The following is a 27,834-nucleotide window of genomic DNA, read 5'->3' on the forward strand; positions in this document are numbered from 1 at the left end:
TTTTGGTTTAGTTCCTTGATAGGATCATATTACTGTAAACTTATCCTTCATTTGAAAAGACGATTGACGTATGAAGCACATAATTTTCAATTTCCTTCTGCCGCTTTCCTTTCCAGAACACAACTGCTGTCTTTTTAGTATTTGTTTCGAGATTATAAAATTAAAACTGAAAGTTACTTCCTTCAGTGGTCACCTGCTTTTAAAGTTTCAAGTTAATGGTCCATTTGAGGGAGAACGCAGTTTTGATTCAAAACTGAGAACATATTCCTAAGGATGAAACTAAACTGAAATGACCACTTCATTCCAGTTCATTTGGACTGCAGGTATTTTACCAAAAAACTGAGCAAATCTTACAGAAATCACAGGGATACAGACTCAATGGACATTTTGTGTCTCATTGGACAGAGTTATAGAGTGGGATATGGACTCTGGAGCATGAGAGGGAACAGCACTAAGCTGTCCAAATTAATTTATGCTAAAAAAAACAAAGACAAACAAGTTGCATTTAAATCCAGATCTTGTGTAGCAACTTGTGGTGATTCATGCTTTTAAAAAAAACCTTTTTGTTGGGATATGGGCATCACCAGCAAGGCTAGTGCCTTTTCCCAGTTGCCCTCAAACTAAGTAGCTTGGAAGGCCCTTTCAGAGGTCAGTTAAGAGTCAAGCCTATTGCTGTGAGTCTGGAGTTATATGTAGACCAGACCAGATAGGGATGGCAGATTTCCTTTCCTAAAGGACATTAGAGAACCAGATGGATTTTTACGACAATCAAAACCATAAGAAATAGGAACAAGAATTTGGCCTCTGGAGCCTGCTCATAATTTCAGTAGGATCACGGATGATCTGACATTACACACATCCACTTTCCTGCCTTTTCCCCATAAACCTTAATTCACCTATTGACCAAAAATCTACCTCAGCCTTAAATAGGCACAAGGACTCTGTCCCCACTGCTCTCTGTTCCAAAGATTCTCAACCGTCTAAGAGAAAAAATTCCTCCATAACTCAATCTTAAATTGGCACCCCTTTATTCTGAGACTGTGCCTTCTGGTCCTAGACTCTCCCATGAGGGGAAATATCCTCTTGCCATTTACCCTGTGAAGCCCTTTAAGAATCCTGTATGTTTCAAAGAGATCACCTCTCATTCATCTAACTCCAGCGAGTAGCGTGCCAACCTGTTTAACCTTTGCTCATAAGATCATTCTAGTGAACAGTAGCTTCATGGTCTTGAGACTTTCAATTCCAGATTTTTATTTATTTGAATGTAAATCCACTGTCAGTCATGGGGGATTCGAACCCGTGTCCCCAGAGCACTAATGTGGACCAGTATCACAGAGACATTATCATCATCAGCCTCAAAGTCATAAGGAATCTCTTCCTTTACACAAGCACTGGCTGATTAATATTAATAATTAATAAAAACATTAATAACCACACGCTTGATTCAGATGGCACACCTTCAGCAAAATTTAGATCATTAGATACTTTTTTTTTGCTATAAATCCTTACAATCGAAAAATTAGCTTGCCGGAGAATCAAAACAGATTTACAGATCATGTAACAAGGTTAGACACAAAGATAAATAACAAGTACACTTTTATGTGCATATAATGTGAGATAAAGAGTCAAACATTTTCATGATTCAAAAAAAATTCCTTCATTCCAAGTAAATTGCACAAAATCGAACGTTTTGAATTGTGTGTGTGTGCGTGGGGGTGCTGTTATTCCCCTATTGATGGGTGAGGTTAGAAGTTCTCATAGTGATGGTTAAATTGGACCTTACTCCGCTTGTTCATGTCCTTGCAGGCCTTTTCCACATTTGTAGTCATACCAGGAGGTCCACAACTGAAGACCCCAATCTTCATAACCTGATCAAACAAACAAGACATTATTTCACTCCAGATCAGATTTCATACCTCTCTCACTAACCGCAGGCAGAGTTCAAAAAGATTGACATTCTTTCTCTCAATGCATTCTTTTATTGTGACATTTTGTTCCTGTTTTATCCACAGTATCTAGTATTTGTCTGAACTTTCCTGTTTTGATTTCACAAGCTCCAAAAACAAACTTTACAAGAGCATTGCTGACAAACCAGAATGTGTCAATATTGTCATTCTGCATTCATCAGGACAGATGCAAGAAAGCCAAATTTCACATGGATCAACAATTCATACTACATGAGAAACAGGTGCTGATTGATCAGCAAGTGAGCTCTGATTTGTCCAGGTGTTGCTATGGTGAATGCAACAGGGGACTGTTGTCTTCATTGTAAAATAACTGTGTGACATAAATTTTTACTTCCTTAGAAAGTTGGTATTCTTGTATCTGTCCTGGTGTGTGCCAGACCAACAGTTTCAATAGCTTTACTTCTTCATGGCCAGGCAGCTATTTATATAACCTACATGCTTTTGCTCCCGGCTGCATTTTCATTCTAATAGGGAGGCAAATATAGAAATGCTCAGGTACAAAAATTCATGTTGCTAGTGTATTGGATTCCTAGCACTGCCCTGTTCCTGGGTTATTTTCCTGAGGCTGGGAAGGAGAAAGCACACACAGATAATCTTGTTTTTTTCTGATGTCGACTGAGAGATAAATATTGGTCAAGAAATATGTATTGGAAAAAAGGCTACAGGATTTTTAACATCCACCTCAGCTGACAGATGGGGCCTCAGTAAACATCTCATCAGAAAGGCACCACCGATACTGCAGTCCTTCCTCAGTAAAACATAGGAATGTCAGCCCTGATTTTTGTGCTCAAACCTTGGAATGGGACTCCTAACACAAATGCAAGAATTCCACCTCTGAGCCATGGCTGACATTCTCAATAACATGCAAGGTCGCAGAAAATAGGGGCAATTTCTGAGGCATTAGTCACATCTTCTCAATTTGGGAGCATACCTAACACTGGAACAAATTTATAAGCCCAGATAAGAACTCCCCTCTCAAGACTGTCACAACCCATCAATTTACAAAGGCATAATGTGCCTCACAATGAAGATCAAATGGCTCCCTTATGCCAGCACTCACCTCTGTGTGCACCTCCATCAGAGAATGGAAGAAAGGGACAAATTGGGGACGTCCAAAGTGGGTGACGGAGCGAAGTCCAGTGAACAAGCTGCGGTTTGACACTTTCTGGAAGTGACGTTCGCAAATGTACTAAAGCAAGAAACAGAAAATGAAATGTTCTGTGAGGTCAGAAGGAGCGCCCAGTGGCCTCGAACTTCCAGTCAGTGGTGATGCTGGGTACCTGTGCTCATGAAATTCCTAACCAATAGTAACAATATTGTGCATCTCTCCAGGGATCCTCTGATCCCAGCTGATGGAGAAACAGGTGGTGCAGCATCTCCTGGGCAAGTCCAGTAAGCAGGATCGAGTCAGGGGAGGGAGATGAGACTTCCCCTGCTGCCCTTACAGCAGTAGCTGCCTTATTAATGTATTGTTTTAAAGTTCTGAGTCTGTGAATGAATGAGTGTGAGTGAGTAGGTTATCTAAGAGTGCAATGGCATCTTGATCAATTGGGCCAATGGGCCAAGGAGTGGCAGATGAAGTTAAATTTAGATTAATGTGAGGTGTTGCATTTTGGTAAGATAAATAAGGGGAAGACTTAAACAGTTAATGGTAGGGCCCTGGGGAGTATTGTCAAACAGAGAGACCTAAGGGTCCAGGTGCATAGTTCCTTGAAAGTTGCATCAGAGGTAGACAGGGTGGTAAAGAAGGCATTTGGCATGCTTTCCTTCATACTCAGATGTTTGAGTATAGCAGTTGGGACTTCATGTTGAAGTCGTACAGGATGTTGGTGAGGCTACTTTTGGAGTACTGTGTCCAGCTCTGGTTGCCCTGCCGCAGGAAGGATATTATTAAATTGGAGAGGGTGCAGAAAGGATCTACCAGGATGTTAGTAGGACCAGAGGGTTTGAGTTATAAGAAGAGGCTGGATATGCTGAGACTTTTTTCACTGGCGTGTAGGAGTTTGAGGGGTGACCTTATAGAGGTTTAGAAAATCATGAGAGGCATAGGTAAGGTGAATAGCAAAGGTCTTTTCCCCAGGGTCGGGGAGTTCAAAACTAGAGGGCACATTTTTAAGGTGAGGAGAAAGACTTAAAAGGGACCTGAGGGACGACCTTTTCACACAGAGGGGGTTCATGTGTGAAAGGAACTGCCAGAGGAAGTGGTAGATGCAGCTACAGTTACAACATTTAAAAGAAATTTGGACAGGTACATGATAGGAAAGGTTTACAGGGATATGAGTCAAAAACAGACAAATGAGACTAGTTTAGTTTGGGAAATCTGGTCGGCACGGACTGGTTAGAGCGAAGGGTCTGTTTCTGTGCTGTATGACTCTATGAATCTATGAGTGAACGAGTGAGTGGATGAGTGGGTGAATGAGTGAATAGGTAGGTGGGTGGTTTGGCTGGTTGGTAGGTGTGGGTCAGAGGGTGACAAGGTGGAGTGTCAATGGCTTTAGTTAGGGGTTAGTTGGGGAGTCAGGTTAGTGGGTGGGCAGTTAGCGGTATAGTTGGTTGGGGCTGGGCCAGAGGGTAAGACAAATAGTTGGGCTGTAATCCAGTAGAAGTTGAATGGAGTTGAAAGGGTACTTGGGTCTAGTTGGGGGGTATTCGAGGGAGGGGTGTAGTTAGGTGAACGGGTGAGGAAGAGTGTCAGTTGTGATGTTACTCAGCCATTAGACCAGACTGTAAACCTCCAAACATTCCCAGGATAAATCCCGTGTATCTGGTCTGTATGTTTGCCCTGGGTTCAGGGTTGGTGTCACTTTTGCAGGGTCACAATCCAGCCTGTTGGTAGTTTAAATATCCCAGGGAATTCCCTGTCAAAGCACCGGGACAACCATAGGGTCCTGATCAGGGCCAGGGTTGGAAATGACAGACCCCTGTGCTGCTTCCAGCACAGACCTCCAGCTCTGCTCGCCAACCCAAAGCCCTCCAGCTCTACTCGCCAACCCAAAGCCCAGCAGCCCCTGCCCTGGACCAATGTGTAGGTGACCTACTCCTTGGGCCCTGAGGTACTACACAGTCCCACACTCTGGTGTCATCTCTGATGATTAGGAGATGGGAGAATGAAGGCCAATAAATCACTGGTTAACTTAGTGCTGTCTAGGCTTTATATAAATCGAGGCTCCAGTGTTTGCTTACGAGCATGGTGGTCCTCAGGTCAAATTTCTCCGCCAGCTGTGTGATGTAGATATGGACTGTCACCAGGGAATTTTTATCAGCTTCTTCAACTTCACGGATGATGTCCGCCAGCCACTCAAACTGCCTCTGTGTCCGAGTCACCCAGATGAAGTAGATCTGTCACCAGGGAGTTTTAAAGAGGAATTAGAGCAAAGCAAAACATAGGAACATGGGAACTGTGAGCTAGAGTAGGCTGCTTGACCCTTCAAGCCTCACTATTTAATGCCATCATGGCTGACCATCCAACTCAGTCCCCTGTTCCGACTTTCTCCCCACACCCCTTCATCCCTTTAGCCCTAAGAACCAAACCTAATTCCTATATCTAATTGTCCCCATTAGCAGCTATTCATTCTCCCAAGCTGATCATTATCCACTAGTTTGACTGTCCAACTGTTCTTCTCTCTGTTTGGGCTCTATCTCCACCTGTCGTTTCCTCCTTATCCCCTCCCCTTACCCAATCTTCTGCATAATAACAACTTTTTCCTAACTACTACCAGTTCTGAAGCAGGGTCACTGGACCTGACACGTTAACTCTGACTTCTATCCACAGATGCTGCCAGACCCGCTGACTTTTTTCAACAGTTTCCGTTTTCGGTTCTGATTTCCAGCATCAAACAGTTCTCTCAGTTTTTATACCTATCTCCTTCTAGAAAACATTCAAAGTTTTGGCCACAAGCACTTTCTGTGGCAGAGAATTCCACAGGTTCACCACTCTCTGGGTGAAGATATTATTCTTAATTCCTCCTTACGAGAAGCCATGCAATGTGTAAATGTGGGAAACATGGTATTAGCAGAGTACCTCCAAGTGAAGGGAAGCTTAATCCTTATCCTAAAATCCTGGATTTTTAACACTGTTGCAAAAAAATGCTCTCTGAGTGTTGCTAAGGACGAAGTTCCCAGCTTCTGGTCACCACCAGGCTGTCTCACCTGCTAACAGGAAATTACATGGGGTTGTCATTATTTTGCTGTCCTTAAATGAAAAGACTGACATTCTTGGGCAGCAATGGAGCTTTCACTGGGTAGCCAGATATATATTTGAAAAGGAAGAATTGCACAACTGTGGGAAAGAGTGGCTGATATTCAGACAGAGGGAAGTTTCAGCCCTTTTGTTTTGCAAAATTGGAATCTTTGGCCACCACTAAGGACACAAAATGAAGAAAGAGGAATGTCCAAAGATGTAGAGGTTAGGTTGGATTTGACGGGCTAAATTGCCTCTTAGTGTCCAAGGATATGAAGATTAGGTGGATTTGACAGGCTAAATTGCCCCATAGTGTTCAGAGATGTGCAGGTTCGGTGGACTGGACAGGCTAAATTGCCCTGTAGTGGCCAGAGATGTACAGGTTAGGTAGATTAAGTAGGCTAAATTTGCCGAACTGTCCAGTGATGTGTAGGTTAGGTGGATTGGAGAGGTTAAATTGCCCTGTAGTGTCCAGTGATGTGCAGGTTAGGCCAGGGTAAATGTGAATTACGGGGACAGCGTAGGAGGTTAGGTCTGGCTGGGATTCTCTTTGGAGGGTCAGTGCAGACTCAGTTGGCTGAATGGCCTTTTCTGCACTGTAGGGTTTCTATGATTCTAAGTGCAGATTTCAAAACCAATATCAGATCTTGAATAAAGCCTCCTCAAGTTATTAAATGAGAAAGCAGTGTGAAGATTGCAGCTTTGCACCATGCTCCAGGAAAAGGAGTTCCCTTCTATTATCATAACATGATTACAGCTTGGCTGATCGGAATGCACTGTAAATTTTTAGAATAAGGAAAATGACATTGAATTGTCAGTAGATGGGCAAGATTAATGTTCTGCAGATATCATACCACAAAGTGCCTGAGGAATTATCTGCATGAAACTTTTAATTAGAGTAAAATTAGTCACTGAACTTGAAAATAGTTTCCAGATGAATAATGTGATAGAACATTATGTGAACTATCACGGAAGTAGCTAAATATTGCAAAGAATTCAAATAAATTATAAAATATATTCCTTCCTTGTTTTCTGAAAGCATGCATAATATGATACATCCTTGAGGAATGTGAGAACAAACTCAGATGAGCTCTGGATTACAAAATTAAATACAAAGACAGCACTGAGATTTGGCACCCCTAATTATTATATCAACACTATACTCATCCTTTGTTCCTTGACTGAGTGCACTGTTGGTGTGAGACTGAGACAAAGGCCAGAAGGCTAATGTTAACTGATTTCAGCTACTACAGCATTTCTCTTTCTCCAGCCAACCACTAATTATCCTGGAGAAGACGTAGTGAGCCACACTGTTAAACACAACGGAGTGAGCTAATGAGGACATCTCTGGGAGTAGTCAACCGTCACACACAGGCCAAATCAGGTATGGACAGCACATTTCCCACCCTAAAGGACTTTGGTGAATTCTGCGTTATTTGGCAATAGTGCGGGAGTTTCCGGATCGCCATTCCTCCCTTTGTATAATTAACACAAATTTAAAATTTCCCAAATGACATGGTAGGATTTGAACTAACAGTTCTGGCCGCTGGAGTGTTACCCTAGCAACATAACTACAACATCATCATATCACAACAACTGACCTCAATGCTTCTGGATTAAAGGAAGGCAACGGAACAAGCTGCCCATTTAACACGCTCCTAAGAGCTGTCTGTGTTTCTAAGTTTGAGGATCTTGCATAAATGTGCAACAGGATGTGTTTGTTATGGCCTGTCTGGCCAAATAGTGGTTGACACACTCTCTCTTCTCAGGCATACACATGATCGCCAATTGCCAGGACCAATGGAACAGTGGACCGATAAATGTCATGTGAGAAAGGAGGAAATCTGCAATAGGGACGCCTGCTGTTCTTATTCAAAGGCTGTGTCATGTTTAAAAATGAATCAGGACACATTCAGGCCAGCTTACCTTCTTACATAATATTTTGCTGTTGGTGGTTGACTTGAAGACAAGGTCTTTGAGGATAGATGCAAATGGTGTCACACCAATCCCTCCTCCTACCAGAACAGACACCTCGAACTTGTTCCATTCTTGGTGGCCCTCACCAAATGGCCCATCCAGGTAGATCTAAGGGGAAAGAAAAAAAAGTCTGTTTCAAGCTTGGTCTTAGATACAGTGTTATAGTTAAACTCGTGATATGTATGCTCTTAGGAACTTTGCTGTTTAAGTGGGATACTGCTTTTAGTATGACCTAAAATTTGGATGTCTGTATTAATGGCTGTTTATGTGGCTCAATTCAAATGTTGTTCAGTAACACGTCTGTGAAACATTTTGCTACATTAAAGGTGCTATATAAATATACTGTGGAAAATAATTTGACTGTACGTAATAGCTACATAGATGCCGGTATCCTGTCACCAAGCCCCCTTTTATTTACACGTGTACAGTACACTGGCGGTATCCAGCCAGCTCGGAGTGAGTCCCTGAAGTGAGGAGATTCTGAATCCCCTGTTATTATCTGTCAGCTAAGGCTCCCTGATTGGCATGGGACAACAACCCCAATCAAGGGTCTTATAGTCAATAAGATCCACCTGGTTCCACTCAATATACTACGATGAATTGAAATTAGTGTTTTCCTTCTGTACTCACTTGCCATCTTCCAGTCTCAATATATTCATAATAGCTGCAGTGAGATGTCCAGTTGCATTATGATACAACTCTCTTCACTTACATTCCCCAGTTGCCCTTGCTATAGAAATGCTGGGTTTTCAGGAATGCATTTGCAATGCCATAACATACAGCGAGCATAAGAACTCTTTCCCCAACCCCCTGCAAAGTGGTAAAGACGAGCACTCCTGAAGCCCTCCAGAGCTATGGTCACTTAAATCCCATCGTTAATACAAATGATTAAATTGTCTATTCTGAGGAATGGTCACTGGACCCATAATGTTAACTCTGATTTCTCTCCACAGATGCTGCCACACCTACTGAGCTTTTCCAGCAATTTCTGCTTTTGTTTCTGATTTCCAGCATCTGCAGTTCTATTGGTTCTGACTAAATTGTCTGCCCCATGGTCAGGTTTTCACACCATTTCCATTTCACATGGCAATTTTAATTCAAAGGGTGTTAGCAGAGAACTTTCTGTTAAGTATCTGTAAAGTAAACCATTCAGAGATGTTACTACACACCTCTGGAGCAGGTGCGGTTTGAACCTGGCCCTCTCGGTCCAGAGGTAGGAACACCACCACAGTACTACAAGAAGGCCCAGAACTTTCATTTAGATGTTTTATAATCAACCTATTCAGAGATGTTATTACACACCTCTGGAGCAGGTGGGACTCGAACAGAGATCTCCTGGCCTACAGGTAGGAACACTACCACCACATCATAAAAGGCCCCAGAACTTTCTTTTGTTCCTTCAAGGAAATGGACATCACCTACAAGGTCCGCATTCATTGCCCACCCATAACTGATCTGAAGAAGGTAAAGGTGAGCCATCTGTTTGATTGTTTGCAGCCCATCCGGGAGAGGTATTCCCAGAGTACTATTAGAGAGGGAATTCCAGGATTTTGACCCAGTGAAAGTGAAGGAATGGTGATATTGTTCCAAGGCAGCATCGTGTGTGGTTTGAAAGGAGACTTGGAGGGAGATGATGTTTCCTTGTATCTGCCACCTTCTAGGTGGAAGAGATCCTTGGAAGGTGCTACTGAAGCAGGCTTGCCAAGTTTCTTGTAGACAAAACACACTGCTGTGATGTCATTGAGAGAATGAACGTTTAAGGAGGTGGATGGAGTGCTGATCAAATATGCTATTTTGTGCTGGATGATGTCAAAATCCTTGACTGATATTGGAGCGTCAATCAGGCAAGTGAATAATATTCCACCACATTCTTTTGTGATATTGACTGAGATATAAATATTGGTGATGACATTGAAGAGCTCATCCCTGCTGTTCTTTGATAGAGTACCATGGGATTCTCCACATTTACCTAAGAGGGTAAATGGGGCCTCTGCTTTTAACAGTCCTCCTGAGAAACAGAACCTCTGACAGTACAGCAACCCCTCACAGTAACAGCCTTGATTTTTACATCAAATCCTGAGCTTGAATGGGACACAGAATCTCATTATTCAGAAGTTACTAACTGAGCTACAGCTGATAGCAAAGATGTCAATGACAGACCACAGTTGTGTTATTAGCTGGAAAATAATGAATAGTTTCCTGACTACCTTTATGTATAACCTGGTTAAAGAGAGGAACAAAATAATTTTTATTTAGTCTTGGCAGGTCTCTATCCCATTAAAAATCTCATGCATGACAACAGGGGCTATAGCCGATGACCCATCAGCTTATTCACATTTACAGGTTGTCTGTAAACACATGCTGAAACTTCCATCGCTTGTTAATAGTGGGCGATTAATGTGCTAAGTTGTTGGAGAAAAGGCCTAAAGGTTGTGCTGGAGCTGTAAACAAACTTATTTATGCATGAAATCACTGACATTCCACAAAACTCTACTGTCAGAGAAATGTCGAATGAGATTTTTAAAAATATATTTGCTTGTGGGTGGGGGTTACTGGCTGGACCAGTATTTATTGCCCATCATTAGTTACCCTTGAGAAGATGGTGATGAACTGCCTGCTTGAACTGATGCAGTAGGTATGCCCACAATGCCTCAAGGGAAGGAATTCCAAGATTTTGACCCAGTGACAGTGATATGTTTTGCGGTCAGGATGATGAGTGACTTGCAGGTGGTGGCATTCCATGCATCAATCGCCCTTATAATTCTAGATGGAAGTGGCCACGGGTTTAGAAGGTGTTGTTTAAGGATCTTTGGTGAATTTCTGCAGTGCATCTTGTAGACAATACACACTGTTGCTACTGAGTGTCAGTGGTGGAGGGAGTGAATGCTTCATAGATCATAATCATGGATCATAGAATCCCTACAGTGTGGAAACAGGCCCTTCGGCCCAACAAGTCCACACTGACCCAACCCCTACAACCCACCTAATCTACACATCCCTGAACACCATGGGCAATTTAGCATGGCCAATCCACCTAACCTGCACATCTTTGGACTATGGGCGGAAACCGGAGCACCCGGAGGAAACCCACACAGACACGGGGAGAATGTGCAAACTCCACACAGACAGTCACCCGAGGGTGGAATCAAACCCGGGTCCCTGACACTGTGAGGCAGCAGTGCTAACCACTGAGCCACCGTGCCACCCCCTAGCCAGATGCTTATGGATGTGGTGCCAATAAAGCAGTCTGCTTTGTCTTGGATAATGTCAAACCTCTGAGCGTTGTTGGAGCTTCATCCATCCAGGAAAATGAGGAGTATTCCATCGCCCTGAGCCTTGTCGATGGTGGGCAGGCTTTGGAATGTCAGGAGAGTCCCTGTGGTGTTGTAAATGGATCAATTCCACTTGTAAGTGGAAACAGTTTATATATGGCTGCTGCTTAAAGTTATGTCACTCAACCTGGTAACCCAGTAATGGATAATTGTGTTATTCCTTGTTAACACTAAGTAAATTGAAGATAAAACAATACCTGTTGGAGTATACAGAAAAAGTAAGATAGTGACACTTAAAGAACCAGCACATATATCTTGGGTCAAATAACCTGCTCCTGTGCTCATTTTACATACAGGTGGGAAGGAGCTTCAAGGAAACAGGGGTGGCTTGGTGATACAGTGGTTAGCACTGCTGCCTGGGTTAGCACCAGGGACCTGGGTTCAATTCTAGCCTCAGGCAACTGTCTGAGTGGAGTTTGCACATTCTCCCTGTGTGTGGGTTTCCACTGGGTGCTCTGGTTTCTTCCCACAGTCCAAAGATGTGCAGGTTAGGTGGATTGGCCATGCTAAATTACCCATAGTGTTCAGGAATGTGTAACTTAGGTGGATTAATCACTACAATTATTCATATTGAGCTATTGGTTAACAGGCAGCCTGCGTAGAGAAAACAGATTAAAAGTGCGACAGTGAAGGAACTTAGGAACAGGAGTAGGCCATTCAACCCCTCGAGCCTGTTCCACCATTCAATGAGATCATGGCTTATCTGTGACCTAACTCCATATACCTGCCATATCCCTTACTAACTTTGCTTAACAAAAATCTACCCATCTATCATAGATTTAATCTTAACAACTAAACCAGCATCCGCTGCCATTTGTGGAACAGAGTTCCAAACATCTACCACCCTTTGCATGTAGAATTGCTGCCCTAAGGAAGTGACATCAAACACAACAAGAAGTCATCGATTGTTGCAATGATGCCACTTAACATTGCTCACAGAGATAATGACAAGCTGGTAAAATTACATTTATTGCTGACAGAAATCTCTACAGTCTCCTTACCTTTGGGTATCTACCGAGAAGCGATATATTTTCCGGAGAGTAGATTTCCCGTAATCGAATTGTCCATGGTCCTACTGCCCGGATGTGAAGGCTGAGGGTGTCTTCATGCGGCGCTGAAGTCAGGGTGAAAGGATGGTACTCATTCGTTCCCAAAACAAGGCTTGCAATACGTACCCACTGACCAGACTTATATTCAAAATCTTTCGGACGTTTAAATTCAAGATTAGTGACCCCTAGAATGAAAAGTATAATGGGTTATTCGCCAGAGTCATTTGGTAAGACAAACCAGGGCAGGACTTACACAGTTAATGGTAGGGCCCTGGAGAGTGTTGTCAAACAGAGAGACCGAGGGGTGCGGGTACATAGTTCCTTGAAAGTGGCATCACAGGTAACCAGGGCGGTGAAAAAGATGTTTGGCACACTTGCCTTCATTGGTCAGAGCATTGAGTATAAGAGTTGGGACGTCATGTTACCGCTGCACGGGACATTGATAAAGTCACATTTTGAGCACTGTGTACAATCCTGGTCACCCTGCTATAGGAAGGATGTTATTAAACTGGAAAAAGTGCAAAAACAATTTACAAGGATGTTACCGAGACTGGAAGGTTTGAGGAGAGGCTGGATAGGCTGGGACTTTGTTCCCTGGATTGTAGGAGGCTGAGGAGTGACCTTTTAGAGGTTTATAAAATCGTGACGGACATAGATAGGGTGAATAGCCAAGGTCTTTTCCCCAGGGTAGGGGAGTCCCAAACTAGAGGGCATAGGTTTCAGGTGAGAGGGGGAAGATTTAAAAGGGAACTGAGGGGCAAGTTTTTCACACAGAAAAAGTGTGGTGCATGTATGGCTGCCAGAAGAAGGAGTAGACAAGTACATGGATAGGAAAGGTTTAGAGAGATATGGGCCAAACACAGGCAAATGGTAATAGTTCAGTTTAGGAAACCTGGTCTGCATGGATGAGTTGGGCCGAAGTGCCTGTTTCTGTGCTGTATGACTCTACGAAAGGCCGCATCTTTTCAGTAGCAGGCTTCTGTGGTCGATGAAAAATTTGGTGTAAATGTAATTCTGATGCCTCAAACCAGTGCCTTGGTTGACAAACTCTCACTCAGAGACTTCATAGGCCAGTGGGAATGGTGAGTGTATATTCTCAATGCCTCAAGGGAAGGCATTCCAATATTTTGACGCAGTGGCAGTGATATATTTTGAAGTCAGGATGATGAGTGACTTGGAAGGGAACTTGCAGGTGGTGGCGTTCCATGTATCAACTGCCCTTATCCTTCTAGATGGAAGTGGCCATGGGTTTGGAAGGTGTTGTGTAAGGATCTTTGGTGAATTTCTGCAGTGCATCTTGTAGACAATGCACACTGTTGCTACTTAGCATCAGTGGTGGAGGGATTGAATGCTTCATAGATCATAAAATCCCTACAGTGTGGAAACATGCCCTTCGGCCCAACAAGTCCACACTGACCCAACCCCCTACAACCCATCTAATCTCCACATCCCTGAACACTAGGGGCAATTTAGCATGGCCAATCCACCTAGCCTGCACATCTTTGGACTGTGGGAGGAAACCAGAGCAGACACAGGGAGAAAGTGCCAACTCCACACAGACAGTCACCCGAGGGTGGAATTGAACCTGGGTCCCTGATGCTGTGAGGCAGCTAACCACTGAGCCACCGTGCCACCCCCTAGCCAGATGCTTGTGGATGTGGTGCCAATAAAGCGGGCTGCTTTGTCCTGGATAATGTCAAACCTCTGAGCATTGTTGAAGCTTCATCTATCCAGGCAAATGAGAAGTATTCCATCACACTCCTGATCTGAGCCTTATAGATGGTGGGCAGGCTTTGGAATGTCAGGAGGTGAGTTACTCACTGCAGTATTCCTAACATCTGACCTGCTCTTAGAGTCTCTATGGTGTTGTAAATGGATCAATTCCACTTATGAATGGCAAGTGTAAATGGGAAGTGATGCTGTTTGAGAGGTTCTTTGGAGGTTGCTGCAGGTCACAGGGAGCTTCAGTCTACATCCAACAGTGTCTCCACTGGACCAGGTTGTCTATGATCCATTCACTGACGTTTGGTTTTCACTGCAGCTTTGGGCTCACAGCCACCCCTATTTGCGGTCCTGAGCTCAAACTCACTAAGAGTGAGATTGCTCAGCAATACTTCCAGAGCTGGCTGTCTAGATCTTGCTGAGTAATAATGGGCCATCCTCAACCCTAATGCCTCCTCTAACTCTGACCCTCCTGGTGCCTCAAATTCAAGTAGACATTGCATGGCTCAAGAAAGAGATGCCTTTGGTTTGTTTGGATAGGGTCAAACTCCAATGTTTGTTTCCTTGATATGCCACTGTACAGGACCAAACAGCATTTATTACTATGTATATATATAAACATTATCTATATAATATATATAATATAAAGATATTTTTTACGAATGGAATATATTTTGAAATTTAAAAAAAAGTTTCTTGTAGCTCTTGGCAGCCCCACCAGATGGCATGGACCCTCAGAGATGGGGAGAACGGGGTCGGTGGGGGGTCACTCAAAATGGAGGTGGTCTCAGAGAAAACAAATTGCCCGTTCACGTCTTTGCAGAAATAAAACAGTCATCGGCCTGCAGTGTTAACTCTTTCTTTCTTCACAGTTGCTGCACTTGCTGTATTTTTTTCTTTAGAATTCATTCACAGGATGTGGGCTAGGCCAGCATTTATTGCGCATCCTTAATGGCCCAGAGGGCAGTTAAAAGTCAACTCAAAAAAAAACCCAAAGAACTGAAGATGCTGGAAATCAGAAACAAGAACAGAAGTTGCTGGGAAAAACTCAGCAGGCCTGGCAGCATCTGTGGAGAGAAAGTAGAGTTAACATTTCCGGTCTAGTGACCCTTCTGCAGAACTGATTGTAGATGGGTGTAAGAGTTAAATACATTGCTGTGGGGTTGAAGTCACATGTGGGCCAGACCAGGTAAGGTGGTCAGTTTCCTTCCTGAATGACCTGACTGCGACATTCACTGCCCTGCATAGATCTCTGAGGTTTGCACAGCCAGAAATAAAATCAGAGGGAATGCTACTTACAAGTGACAGCTTGGGGATTGCCTGAAACACCCCTGCAGGATGGCAGCACTGCCAGGTACAAAAGAGGAAACACTGGCCCAAGGGCTTGAACCCACAATCTTCTGACTCGAGCTGAGCTGTCCTGACATGTTTAATCGATTTAATTGATGGCAGCATGATACCGAGTTAAAGAAAGCCAGTAAAATGTACGAGTCGGATTCCTTCATCATATCGACCTGAAACAGAAGCCTTACCTGATGGCAGAAGCTCAGCTTTGACGACTGGAATCTCAATCTTCTTCCTGCTGTAGCTTATGAACTTGTCTCCAACAAAGATGAGGGTGGGGATGATGAAATACACGTGGAATCGTTGTGGCTGAAGAAGAGCAGCACTGCCGTGTAAAAGGATCTGTTTCAAAAAGACACAGATGTGTCTGCTTCTAAGGTTAGTTTTATTTCTTTCATCCTATTTACATTTTCACATTCTTGGCCAGTACCCTCTTTCATCTCTAACTTCCGATGTCACTTTCTCTCTCACTCGTTCTCTCCCCAGCACCATATGCCTTCTTTCTTTAGGTTGGTGCAACAATAGAGATCTAACTTTTGTCCTATCGTTTCCCCTAAGCTTTAAGTACATCACCTTCCTCCTTGTAGTGCTATAGTTGAGAAATATTAAACATTCTTTCTCACACTGTCAAACCTTCAAAATGCATCACCGTGTTCCTCTTGCAACCAACAGACTGTAAAAAGCCCGAGCTCAATATCACACATTCAGTACTTCTTGATTTATCTCTCATTGCTCCCAATCTTTCTAAGCTTGCCTATATAAAGAAGCAGAAACTACAATTTATGAAGACAAAAAGATTTCTGCACTAATATGGCCGGCAATTTGATTGGTGTCCACAATGTCTAGTGACATATTTTAGCAGGAGATTACTATCCAATTTAGATAAATTCTCCCAACAATGCCTCTGCTGCATTCTCTGGGAGGACCATCGAACAAATTCTAATGTCCTCCTTGAAGCCAGCTCCACAAACATTCAGGTAAAACTCCAGTAAAAACAACTAAGATGGACTGGGCACTCTGATGGATGGCTGAAAAGTGTCTACCCTGCTAGGTTCTGCTTTCTTGACTCTCAAATGGTCAGCATATCAAGGGAGGACAAAGAATTTGTTGCCAAGTCACCCTGAAGGTCTCCTTGAAGTGTGTTGGCATTGATATTAATGACTGGGAGGATGGCTAGCAATTGCCCATAGCAATACTCTTCGAGTCTAGTGGTGCAATGGATAGCATCTCTGCCTCTGATTCCCAGGTCTGAGTACTACCTTAGGACTTGATGGCTAAGAAAGACAGATTCACAACAAAGCCAAAAGATGTTGAATGCCAATTCTTTCAACCCACCAGTGGCAGGCAGAAAGATCAAGACCAATTCCTGTATAGGTGATAAAAACCAAAAGAACTGCGGATGCTGTAAATCAGGAACAAAAACAAAGTTGCTGGAAAAGCTCAGCAGGTCTGGCAGCATCTGTGGAGGAGAAAACAGACTTAACGTTTCGGGTCTGGTGACCCTTCCTCATGTTCTGAGGAAAGGTCACCAGACCCGAAACGTTAACTCTGTTTTCTCCTGTATAGGTGGCTGGTGGGAAGGAACTTGGAGCCTCTACCGTCACTATCCGTAGGTCCGGACCACGTAAAAGTGTATGCTACCACCACAACTCAGACTCCATGGGTGAACTCCAACACTTTACCACACCTCTGCAATGTACCAATATGATCTGAAGTGTCTCAACCACACTATGGTCAGAAAAATTATCTCTGTAAGTGTTATGGGCCGCCAACTCTTAAAATACCTGCTCACAATTCTGTGAAAAATGCCTGAAACTCTTTGCCTTATTCAACATTTTGCTTGTGCTCTCATTAATTTTCATCTAGCACTGTTAACGTTCTTCACACCTATTGTTTAGATTATACTGCAGTTATGGACTAATTCCTTAGATACTACAAACAAGGTGATGTAATTAAATGTCAGAGGAGGGTTGTTGTTTGTAATCCTGAGTGCCAGGGCCACTATAAATAAACCATTAGACCATGAACTTTTGACTGCAGCTTCAGTAAGTACTTGGACTGTTGCCTGCAACTTTGGAAAGTTTTTGGTTGACTGAGTCATCCTTTTTGTTTGTTTCCAGCTCACAAACCATGGCTTGGAAGTGAACACCAGTCGCACTGAAATATGAGTAGTTTAATAGCCACCAATTGATACCAATCCAATAAAAAAACACCTATTACTGGGAGCTGAAAAGGTGATTGGGAAGAAATTTGCAAGCTATATGGATTTTTGTCACATGCATGCACATTAACTTTTGTCCAGTAAATAACGACTGGAAAGAAAAAAGCCAGATTTTGCTGGTTGGTAAAATCATAGAAGGGGAATCAACTTCCTTCCCAACTGTTACAAGAAGGGTCTCAGGGCAACTTACAGAATGGTAAAACAAGGTTCCTCACCGGATCTGGAGGGTATTTAAAGACATATTTTATTGATCCATAAAATCTAGGAAAGTTGTAGGTTTAATTGGAAGTCTAAATTAATTATTCTCATTTGAAGCACTGCAGTGGGTGTCAATAGCTGTGGATCTGGAGAAAATTGCTCAGAGTTCCTCTCCTTGCAAGCCGGGTCACTGCTTGTTGTGCATGCATTCCTTCAAGCCTGAAGTGGTGGCTTAGGACATCTAACTTTCTGGTCTAACTAGAAAAGTTTTGTTGAATAAACAATATGCACTTTATTGTACTACTGCATCTGTTTACAGATGACATTAATATGATCCTCATTATTTCAGACTTTGTCGTGAAGCTCTTTCTGTGAGATGTACAGTACTCCGTGATTTTCGTTTTTATTGCAAATTCTGCTGTGTTACCCACGGCAATGGGTTGGATGACGGGATAAGTTTTTTCTGACCTTATTGTTGATATTTTGGAAGATGTTTTTAGAAAGTATTGCAGGAAAAGAATTTGGATTTCAAGATTCTCCTCATTCTGGATAATGCGCCGAACCTTCCTCTCACCATTGATGAGCTTTCTGAAAACATCAAAGTGCTATTTCTACCCCCAAACACAACCTATCTTCTTCAACCCATGGACCAGGGTGCAATGGCAGCTTTTGAAGCTTATTATTTAAGGCGCACATCTAAGAAGCTGATTGCAGCCACTGAGGGGGATAAGGACAGTGTTCTTCAATTTTGCAAGAGCTTGAACATCAAGAGTGCCATTGACATTATCAATGGAAGCCTGGGGTGATGTCAGTAAGGACTGCTTGCATGCGGTTTGATGGAAGCTTCTCCCAGATTTTTTTCAAGATTTTAAAGGCTTTGATCTGTCAGAGGAGCTCCCAAGAATCAAAGAACATTGTGTTGCTGTTGCAAAGCAAGTTCGATTTGAAGAAGTGGAGAGTGAGGATGTTGAAGACCTGCTTGAGTCTCAATGTGAAGAACTCTCTTACAGCTGATCTACAACAACTTGTCACTGAGGGGGGAAATGGAAGCTGGACATGAAGAAGAAGAAGTCCAGGATGTAGCACGATGAGAGCTTTCCACTTCTGTTTTGTCTTCTATCCTGAGGGAAATTGAGAAGCAGTTGCAGCTCTTAGAGGACAACGATTACAATGCAGAATGCAGCTGGGTAGCAGTTCATGGAATAAGATCTTAATCGGCACCCTATGAACAGCTTCTTCATGAAAGAAGAAAAAGGGCAAAGCAGCAAAAACTGGATATCTTTTTTAAGCTAACCCCCGTGAAACAGTCAGAAGACAATGAACCACAGCCATCCACTTCTGGATTAACTATTTTTCGCCCTAACCCTGCAACTACAACTGCACCTGAAGGTGGTGATGGTGATGTCGACCCTCAGTCCCTGCATTAACAATAGAGCAACGTCAAAACCTCCTCCCCCATCAAGTCATCTTGACATTTTTTCAAGGTAGGTGTTAAATTTACTTTTATTTCATTATTAGGTATGAATTAAACATTTATTCATACTGTGCTATCCATTGTGTTAGGCTTTTAAGTGACTTTTGAGCGATTTTGAGTTACGTTTTTTAGTGACCTGCCCCTAACCCCACTTTTCCCATAGGCCGTGTTATTTCTATAGCACGATTTTCTATAACATGATGTTACGCAGGAACGCAACTATCGCGTTGTAGCAGAACCAACTTGTACAGTGGCTCCCTGATTTACGAATGCTTGTCCTTATAAACACGATTCTATAGAAGAGTGTAATTTTGAAGAGCTAACATACAAATATTTCTCACACTGACAAACAGCTGCTTTACATTATCTTGCATTGTGTTCCAACTTGTGTACTAACAATCTGACTCTGAAATGGAACCCAGGGACTGCCTGTATTGATCCTTTTTGACCCAATGCTGCTTGTGTGGATGTCAGTCGAGAGTGAATAGGGTTGCTTCCCATCCATCACCACTGCAGTCGAATAATTGATCAATATTTGCCTGCAGGGCCCATGCGTGAATACTGGTCCCTGTGCTGAGGCAACAAGGTAACTTCTCGGTAGACCCATGTGTCAGAGAAGGAAAATGAGAAGAGAAAGTGGGCAGGAAAAGTTAAAAAAAAGTCATGAAATTGCAAAGGAGACCTGCTTAAAATAAACAGACATTGAATCAAATTCAATGATAGTACATTTTAAAGATTGGAAAATGGGGATAGACTTTCCTTTTGACCATATGAAAATTTATATGTTCATGATTGAATTGAAAATGTAAGCACTATTCCTATTATTCCGAAATTGTTTTGGTTAACCATTCTCAAAATTTGGATGACATAGGTAAGGTCACATTTATTTTGGTCCTTAACAAACTCTGAGGCAATGGGAGCTTGGCAGCATTTCTTGTGATTGTTTTGTCAACTGGTTGGCATAACCAGATCACTTCAGGGGAAATTTAAGGTTAATAGTGTTGTGTAGCTCTAGAATTAACTGCAGGCCAGTTCAAGCAGAGATAGCAGATCTGCTTCCCTGAGGATTCGAACGAACCAGTAGGCTTCTCTTAATAACACTTTGGATGGGCTTGTATGATCCACTTTTGACACTGAGTTGCAAATGGAAAAAAAAAATGAACTTGTCCTAACCTCTGGGTGGCCCACTCAGTCAGTCCATTACTACATTCGTGAATGGGCACAAATTTCACTGTCACCATCACATGTTCAAACTAATCTAACCTTGGATTCCAATGTGAATATTCATTAGGACCTGTAGACACCATTGCGTAGCCTCCTTACCAAGATGTATATCGCTATGTAGAGATGGTGGGACACCCAGAACGCTCTGAAGCTAATGCGCCGAAAATAATGCAGGGCAAAGATGTGCAAAATTGAGAAGAAAAAGAGGAGAAGCACTCCAGTCATCCCTGAAAAACAAAATAAATTTCATGACTGCCTATTAAAGTTCTGACTGATGGATTACTCCTCAATAATGCATGACTCAGCACTTCTGACAGAGAGTGTCAATTTCTTGTAAATCTATTGGATTTAAGTAGAAGCATTGGCAAACACTAGGTTGAGTAAGGGACTGGGAGCTGAATATTAACTCAAACTACTGGTCAAGATTTCCTCTACTTTTCCCGTGGTCACAAATTCAAAGACTTTTGGTTAGTTACAGCTTAATTTCTAGATGGTGGAGTCTGTAGTTCCAGGCAACCCGTTACAATGCCCATTGTTGATAAATTAGCACTTGCTCTCAGAGGAGATATAGGGTTGACAGTTGGGGTTGTTACTGCTGTGCAAATTGTGTACAGGAGGTGAGAATCGGTGTTTCTGAATCAGATCATAGATGCTCCGTATTTGAGTTCCACTCAAGGACTTGGCGGTCAAGGAAGGTGCATTCATAATGCAGCCAAACAGGCTGCAAATCCTTCCAACACACACCAATGGCAAGAGTAGGAAGACATTGTGGTCAGCCGTATAATCGAAAATATGTTGGAGTTGCTGCTCATAGTTCCAAACAATAACGTGCAAGGAGCCTGAGAGATCTGCAACATACTACAAATCTAAGTGCTGCCCTGAGCTTTAGCTGACTTCTTTTGTTATTCTTTCATGGGATGTGAGCATTACTGGTAGGGCCAATATTTGTTGTCCATTCTTAATTGCCACTGAACTGAACTAGATCAACCATGATCTTATTGAACAGCAGAGCAAGCTCACAGTGCTGATTGGCCTATTCTTAGTTCCCTTTTTGTATGAATGAGAGGAGTTAAGAATCAACCGTATTGGCATGGACCTGGAGCCTGAAGTAGGTTAGACCAGGTAAGGATGGCAGATTTCTTTCCCTAAAGGAGTAAAACAGATGGGATTTTACAACAATCATTGTTAATTATCATGGTCACCATTACTGGGACTATTTCAGATTCATAACTGAATTTGAATTCCACCAGCAGCCATGGTGGGATTTGAACCTGTATGCCTCAGTATCTAGATTACTAGTTCAGTGCCATGTAAGGGAACATGCACATTCAGAAAGTTCCAGGTTCAATCCCTGGCTTGCTTTGAGTTAGCTAGTCTCATCTGAGGTAATTAAAGTTCACATAGCACCCCTGAACAAGGGAGAGTAAGAAAATCACCCGAGGCTTGCAGATCAGATTACTTTGAATGTTAAGTCTATGTTTGTGGACAAGGAGACGACACATTTGGTTCTAATGATCCTCATAGTCAACATGTATTATCTAAGGATGGTCACTTGGACGAAAACCAGTTAACACAACACGTCTTTACATGGTATTGCAAGTCAACTATTTGTACACAAATTTTCCTTTAGAAAAGTTATTCACCCCTTGAGGACGGGGTGCAAGTACCTGTGATATTTTGAAAGAACCACCAGTAAAACTTCAAGGGAATTTCAGACCTGCAGGAAATAAGAGACATCATCAGTTATGAAATGCAGCAAGGTGTTATAACTCCAGTTCCTGGACAAATCAAACTTGAGAATGAAACTTGGTTTGATAGACCGTATCCAGACATTAATTGACACTGCTCAATAATGTACGTGTAAAAATAGGAGCCCAATTGTCTGCTATGGTGGTTGATGAGCATGCAGTATTTACCCTGATACATTCATAAAGCTTCCACCATCAGTCCATGCCTGAATCAGGTGCTACATCCTTGCATTTGCAAATAATACCTGGTTTGAGATCCTGTCCAAAATTGGGCAGCCATTAACACAGTACTCTGGGTAACCAAACCTCCCTGTGGCCAAAGCAGGTGTTCTTCAAAGGAGACCACCACCAAGAAAAAGAAGGAAGTACTGAACTGAATGCAACGTCCTGTTCCTTCTCTCAACACTCTCTCATAAGAACACAAGAAGTAAGAGCAGGAGTAGGCCATCTGGCCCCTTCAGCCTGCTCCATCATTCAATAAGATCATGGCTGATCTCTTCATGGCCTCAGCTCCATTTATCTAGCTGCTAACCATAACCCTTCATTCCTTGACCGTTCAAAAATCTGTCTATCTTTGCCTTAAAAACTTTCAAAGAGGTTGCTGCGTCACTGGGCAGGGAATCCACAGATTCACAACCCTTTGGGTGGAGAAGTTCCTCCTCAATACGGTCCTAAATATGCTTCCCTTTATTTTAAGGCTATGCCCCCAAGTTTTAGTTCCACCCACCAGTGGAAACAACCTTCTTCTTCTATCTTAGCTATTCCCTTCATAATTTTATATGTTTCTATGAGATCCCCCCTCATTCTTCTAAATTCCGATGAAATCTGCCATTCTGTCATGATCTGCCATATATGTGACTCTTCTGCTTCCTAGGATCTGCCTAAAGGGTGCTGTCAAAGCTGCCCAGTACTGATGTCTGCTTCATGTGTGAAATGCCTACAGGAAAGCTCAGTCAATTTCCACAGCTCGCAAGTCTCAATTGAGGAAGGGCCTGAGCTTTTTCTTTCATTCCTTCATGTGGTGTGGGCATTTCTGGCAAGGCCAACACTTGTTGTCTGCCCCAATCGCCCTTGAATTAAACAGTTTGCTTCTCAGTTCAGAGTTAAAAAGCAACTACATTCCTCGTGTGATCTGGAATCTAATATATAGCAGACTGTATCAGAATGGCAGATTTGCTTTCCTTCATTAGGAGGGGCACAGTGGCACAGTGGCTAGCACTGCTGCTTCACAGGGCCAAGGATCCAGGTTTGTTTCCACCCTCGGGCAACTGTCTGTGTGGAGTTTGCACATTCTCCCTGTGTCTGCATGAGTTTCCTCCATGTGTTCCAGTTTCCTTGCACAGTCCAAAGATCTGTGGGTTAGCTGGACTGGCCATGCTAAATTTCCCCATAGTGTCCCGAGATGTGCAGGCTAGGTGGATTAGCCATGGGAAATGTGGGGTTATGGGGGATCGGGTATGGGTGGGGTGCTCTTCAGAGGGTCCAGTGTGGACTTGATGGGCTGAATGGCCTGCTTCCGCACTATAGGGATTCTACGGTATGATTCTAAACAGAATGCATGAAGCAGTGACTTTAATTAAAAATACTGAACTTTTATTATTCTATTTAATTGATTAAGTTTAAAATTCTACTTGCTGCCTTGGCGGTACTCGAACCAGAATATTCGGGATTAGGTTTAGTACAGTCTTAGTCTGCTCAATCTCTCCTCATAAACCAACCCTCTCAATTCATGAATCATTGTAGTGAAAGGAAATCTGCCAACATCTCCCCATTTCAAGCTGAATCAGGCCTTCCATTATACCAGCTTCAGTGGAAGGATTTGTTCCATGCTGAAATAACACTGAAAAAAAAAGTTAACGCTTCTAGAGTCTTTGAAGGAGGCCTGCTTTGGCCACAGTGACATCTGATTATCCAGAGCATGGCTGGCACTGTCCTGAAGATGGGCACTTATCCCGAAAGGTTAACTCTGCTTTCTCTCAACAGATACTGCCAGATTGCCTCAGTTTCTCCAGCAATTCCTGCTTTTATCTCAGAATCCCGACATTCGCTGTTCTTTGTTTCGTTTTATGGAAAAGACGTTATCTGCCCAATAAAACTGCCTACAAATGAATTGCTGCATTCCCTTAAATTTACAACAATGACTGCCTTTTAATGGTGCTTCTCTAGCTGTAGAGGAATTTGGGAGGTCCTGATGAGAGGTCCTATATATTGTGGAGCCTTGACAAGGTAGATGCTGAAACAAAGTTTCTTCATGTGTTAGAACTGAGCAAACCCATTTAAAACTGGAGACAAGGAAGAATTCTTTTGCTTAAAGGGCAATCCATATTTGACAGTCTCTATTATTGAGAGTTGAGGAGATTGTCACTTAATGGATTCAAGGGTGAGGCATCAAAGTGTATTGGTGGGCTCCACATGCTCCTTCTCTAAGGATAGTGGGACACAAATGTAGTTACAGATATATTCCAGATTTTCATTGCTACACTTAAACTCCACCAGGAGCTGTGCTGGGATTTGAACGTACATTTCCAGGATATAGGCCTGGCCCTCTGATTTACTAGTCCATTATTAGTTTTTGTATGCTACTGTGCCCTTTGATAATTCTGTCTACTCCTACATCATACCTCATCCAGTCCCCTTCACGTGTAGCTTCTCCTGAGTTCACAGGCAAAATACCTTGCCTTTTCAGCATTCAGATTTTAAACTAAAGGTTTCACTTCCTTAATTTGACAGTCTGCGGACTGAGACTTTACCAGCCCAAATAATTTGTTGGACTCAAAAAAGGTCAAGTATATTGAATGCCCAACTACTTCAAAAGTAGAGATCTCACCTGGACTTGAATAAATCAATCACATGCCTAATGGATGATTGATTTTTTTCAAAAACAGAATTTAGGGTATCTAAACTGGTCAGATTGTAACAAAGAAGCAACATGAATAAAGATCAATGTAGAGCTACTGCAGGGAAACCTGGACCTATCAGGATACTTCCAGGTTTAGGGATACAGAGAACCTCAAATAATTGACCTTCCTAATGTTGATCTTGCTTTGTGCACCTCCTGTAAATGTGTATTCCTCCCTCTAAGCACCCTATGATCTGGATGTCCTTGTTGGCTATGATACTGCTTACTTTTCACTGTACTTTGGTACATGTGACCATAATAAATCAAATCAAATCAGTATGTGTCAGGGAGTTAAAGTCGACAAGGGAATAAGCCGGAAAGTAGGGTTGAGACTGAAATCTGATCAGCCATGCTCTTGTTGAATGGTGCAACAGGCTTAATTTCCTATGTTCAAAATTCTTTATTATTCAGTAAGAGCCTAACTTACCCATCATCGTAGAGTGCCTCAGGAAATAGGCAGGCTAGTACGCTCAGTGGGTTGGCTGAGAAACTGTAGATATTGACTGCATGAGCCGCACTGTGGAGTACTACAAATAAAAAAAATCAACTAAATATGTTGTGCAATTAACTGCAAGTGAAATCCCAGTTCTACAATGGGTAATCAGTACTGTAGAGTGCTAACCCACAATGTGGGTTAGACATCTACTTCTTGTCATTGCTATAAATTCAAATCATAGAATCCCTACAGTGTGGAAACAGGCCCTTCGGCCCAACAAGTCCACACTGACCCTTGGAGCATCCCACCCAGACCCATTCCCCTATAATCCACCTAACCTATACATCCTTGGACACTATGGGCAATTTAGCATAGCCAATCCACCTAGCCTGCACATCTTTGGACTGTGGGAAGAAACTGGAGCACCAAGAGGAAACCCATGCAGACATGGTGAGAATGTGCAAACTCCACATGGATAGTTGCCCAAGGGTGGAATTGAACCTGGGTCCCTGATGCTGCGAGGCAGCAGTGCTAACCACTGAGCCACCGTGCCACCCAAATATAACACAAATGGATGGGACGGAAGCTTCCACCGCGTTATAGCTATTGTTAATCAGAGAACTCATCAATTTACTGGGACTGCATTTATTACAGAAACTATTTTCGACTCCTGGTTGTAACACACTCAAAATAGAATTATATGGCCAATGCTTAAATCGGCCCACCACAGCTCCAAGTTACGAAACAATTTAACATTCCAGTCAACAATGTGCTTTTTGATGTATAACATGGGAAACTTTGTGCACAGCAAGCTCATCTGTTTCTTTTTAGGCTATTTTCCAGGACACTGGGGATAAATTCGGCCGTACCAAAGGACCATTTATGTCCACCCGAGGAGGCACAGGGAGCCTCAGTTTAATGCTTGATATGAAAGAGAGCATCTCTGACAAACATGCGGTACTGCGGTGGAGGGACTTTTTGGGGTCTGGACCCAGAACCTTGCGGATCAGAGGCGAGAGTGCTGCCTACTGAGCCACAATTGACATGGTTTCTCTGTAGTTCAAGGTGACAGTCAGCGGGGTCTCCGTTCCCTCCCGCATTTTCGCACTCGGTACCTGAGAAAAAGGCAGCAGCCATCGCAACCCAGCGATGGAAATCCACGGCTGAATCAAAGGGAATGTAGTGATTGAGGAATGTTTCGCGTAGGACTGTGATGAGGTTCCGGCACATGGTGAGAAGGATGTACGAATACAAGAAGGAGACTGCAGCTGCTGATCCACGGGCAATAATGAGACCAACTCTTGTGGTCTGGGGCACTCCTGAATGTTCTCTCAACACCGCATAGTCTGAAGATAAAAGGGAGCATTCAACAATATGTCACAAACTTTGCACTTAATTAACAACGGTTCAATACTTGGAGAGTATTCTATCTCTTTACATAATTGCAAACGTAAAGACTCGATTAAGTGATATCCTCAGCAACTAGATAAAGTCTTACCAGACCACAGAGCTCCTCTCTCATTTGAGGGAGGCAAATGGTGGTGGTTTAACCTGAGGGTCACCATGCCTCAGGTGAGGGGAGATGTTGAGAAGGTGAAACCTTCATGGTAGCCTGAGCAGATGACGGAATTGGGCCCATGCTGTTGGTATCACTCTTCATTGCAAACCAGCTGTCCAGCCCTCGCTGGAGTTGTGAATCACTGTCTCATTTAAATTTATAAGAATGAGAGGCAACCTTATTGAAACATATAAGATTCTTAGGGATAACACAGTGCAGAGCTGGAGGAACACAGCAGGCCAAGCAGCAGCAGAGGAGCAGGAAAGCTGACGTTTTTGGTCGGGACCCTTCTTCAGAAATGGGGGAGGGGGAAGGGAGCTCTGAAATAAATAGAGAGAGGAGGGGTAGGCCTGGGGAAGGTAGGTGAGATGGCAATAGAACATAGAACATAGAACATTACAGCGCAGTACAGGCCCTCGATGTTGCGCCAACCTGTGAAACCAATCTGAAGCCCACCGAACCTAAACTATTCCATTATCATCCATATGTTTATCCAATGACCATT

The 27,834-nt window shown here is 42.9% G+C and overlaps 1 protein-coding gene across 1 annotated transcript in view; it reads right to left on the reverse strand.

The window, feature by feature from the left end:
• Positions 1–1,231: 1,231 nt before the first annotated feature.
• LOC109915384 (dual oxidase 1-like) overlaps positions 1,232–27,834 on the reverse strand; it is a 110,369-nt gene continuing 83,766 nt past the window's right edge. The window contains exons 23-32 of the mRNA XM_048617038.1: positions 26,887–27,117; positions 25,763–25,862; positions 22,356–22,405; positions 20,788–20,915; positions 15,760–15,913; positions 12,458–12,690; positions 8,074–8,232; positions 5,151–5,306; positions 3,028–3,156; positions 1,232–1,868 (exon numbers count right to left, since the gene is read on the reverse strand). Of these exons, the coding sequence (XP_048472995.1) occupies positions 1,746–1,868; positions 3,028–3,156; positions 5,151–5,306; positions 8,074–8,232; positions 12,458–12,690; positions 15,760–15,913; positions 20,788–20,915; positions 22,356–22,405; positions 25,763–25,862; positions 26,887–27,117 (1,463 nt within the window). The 3' untranslated portion in view covers positions 1,232–1,745. The remainder of the gene's footprint in view (positions 1,869–3,027; positions 3,157–5,150; positions 5,307–8,073; positions 8,233–12,457; positions 12,691–15,759; positions 15,914–20,787; positions 20,916–22,355; positions 22,406–25,762; positions 25,863–26,886; positions 27,118–27,834) is intronic.

Source organism: Rhincodon typus, chromosome 36 (genome assembly GCF_021869965.1).
Source record: "Rhincodon typus isolate 14 chromosome 36, sRhiTyp1.1, whole genome shotgun sequence".
Classification (NCBI taxonomy): domain Eukaryota; kingdom Metazoa; phylum Chordata; class Chondrichthyes; order Orectolobiformes; family Rhincodontidae; genus Rhincodon; species Rhincodon typus.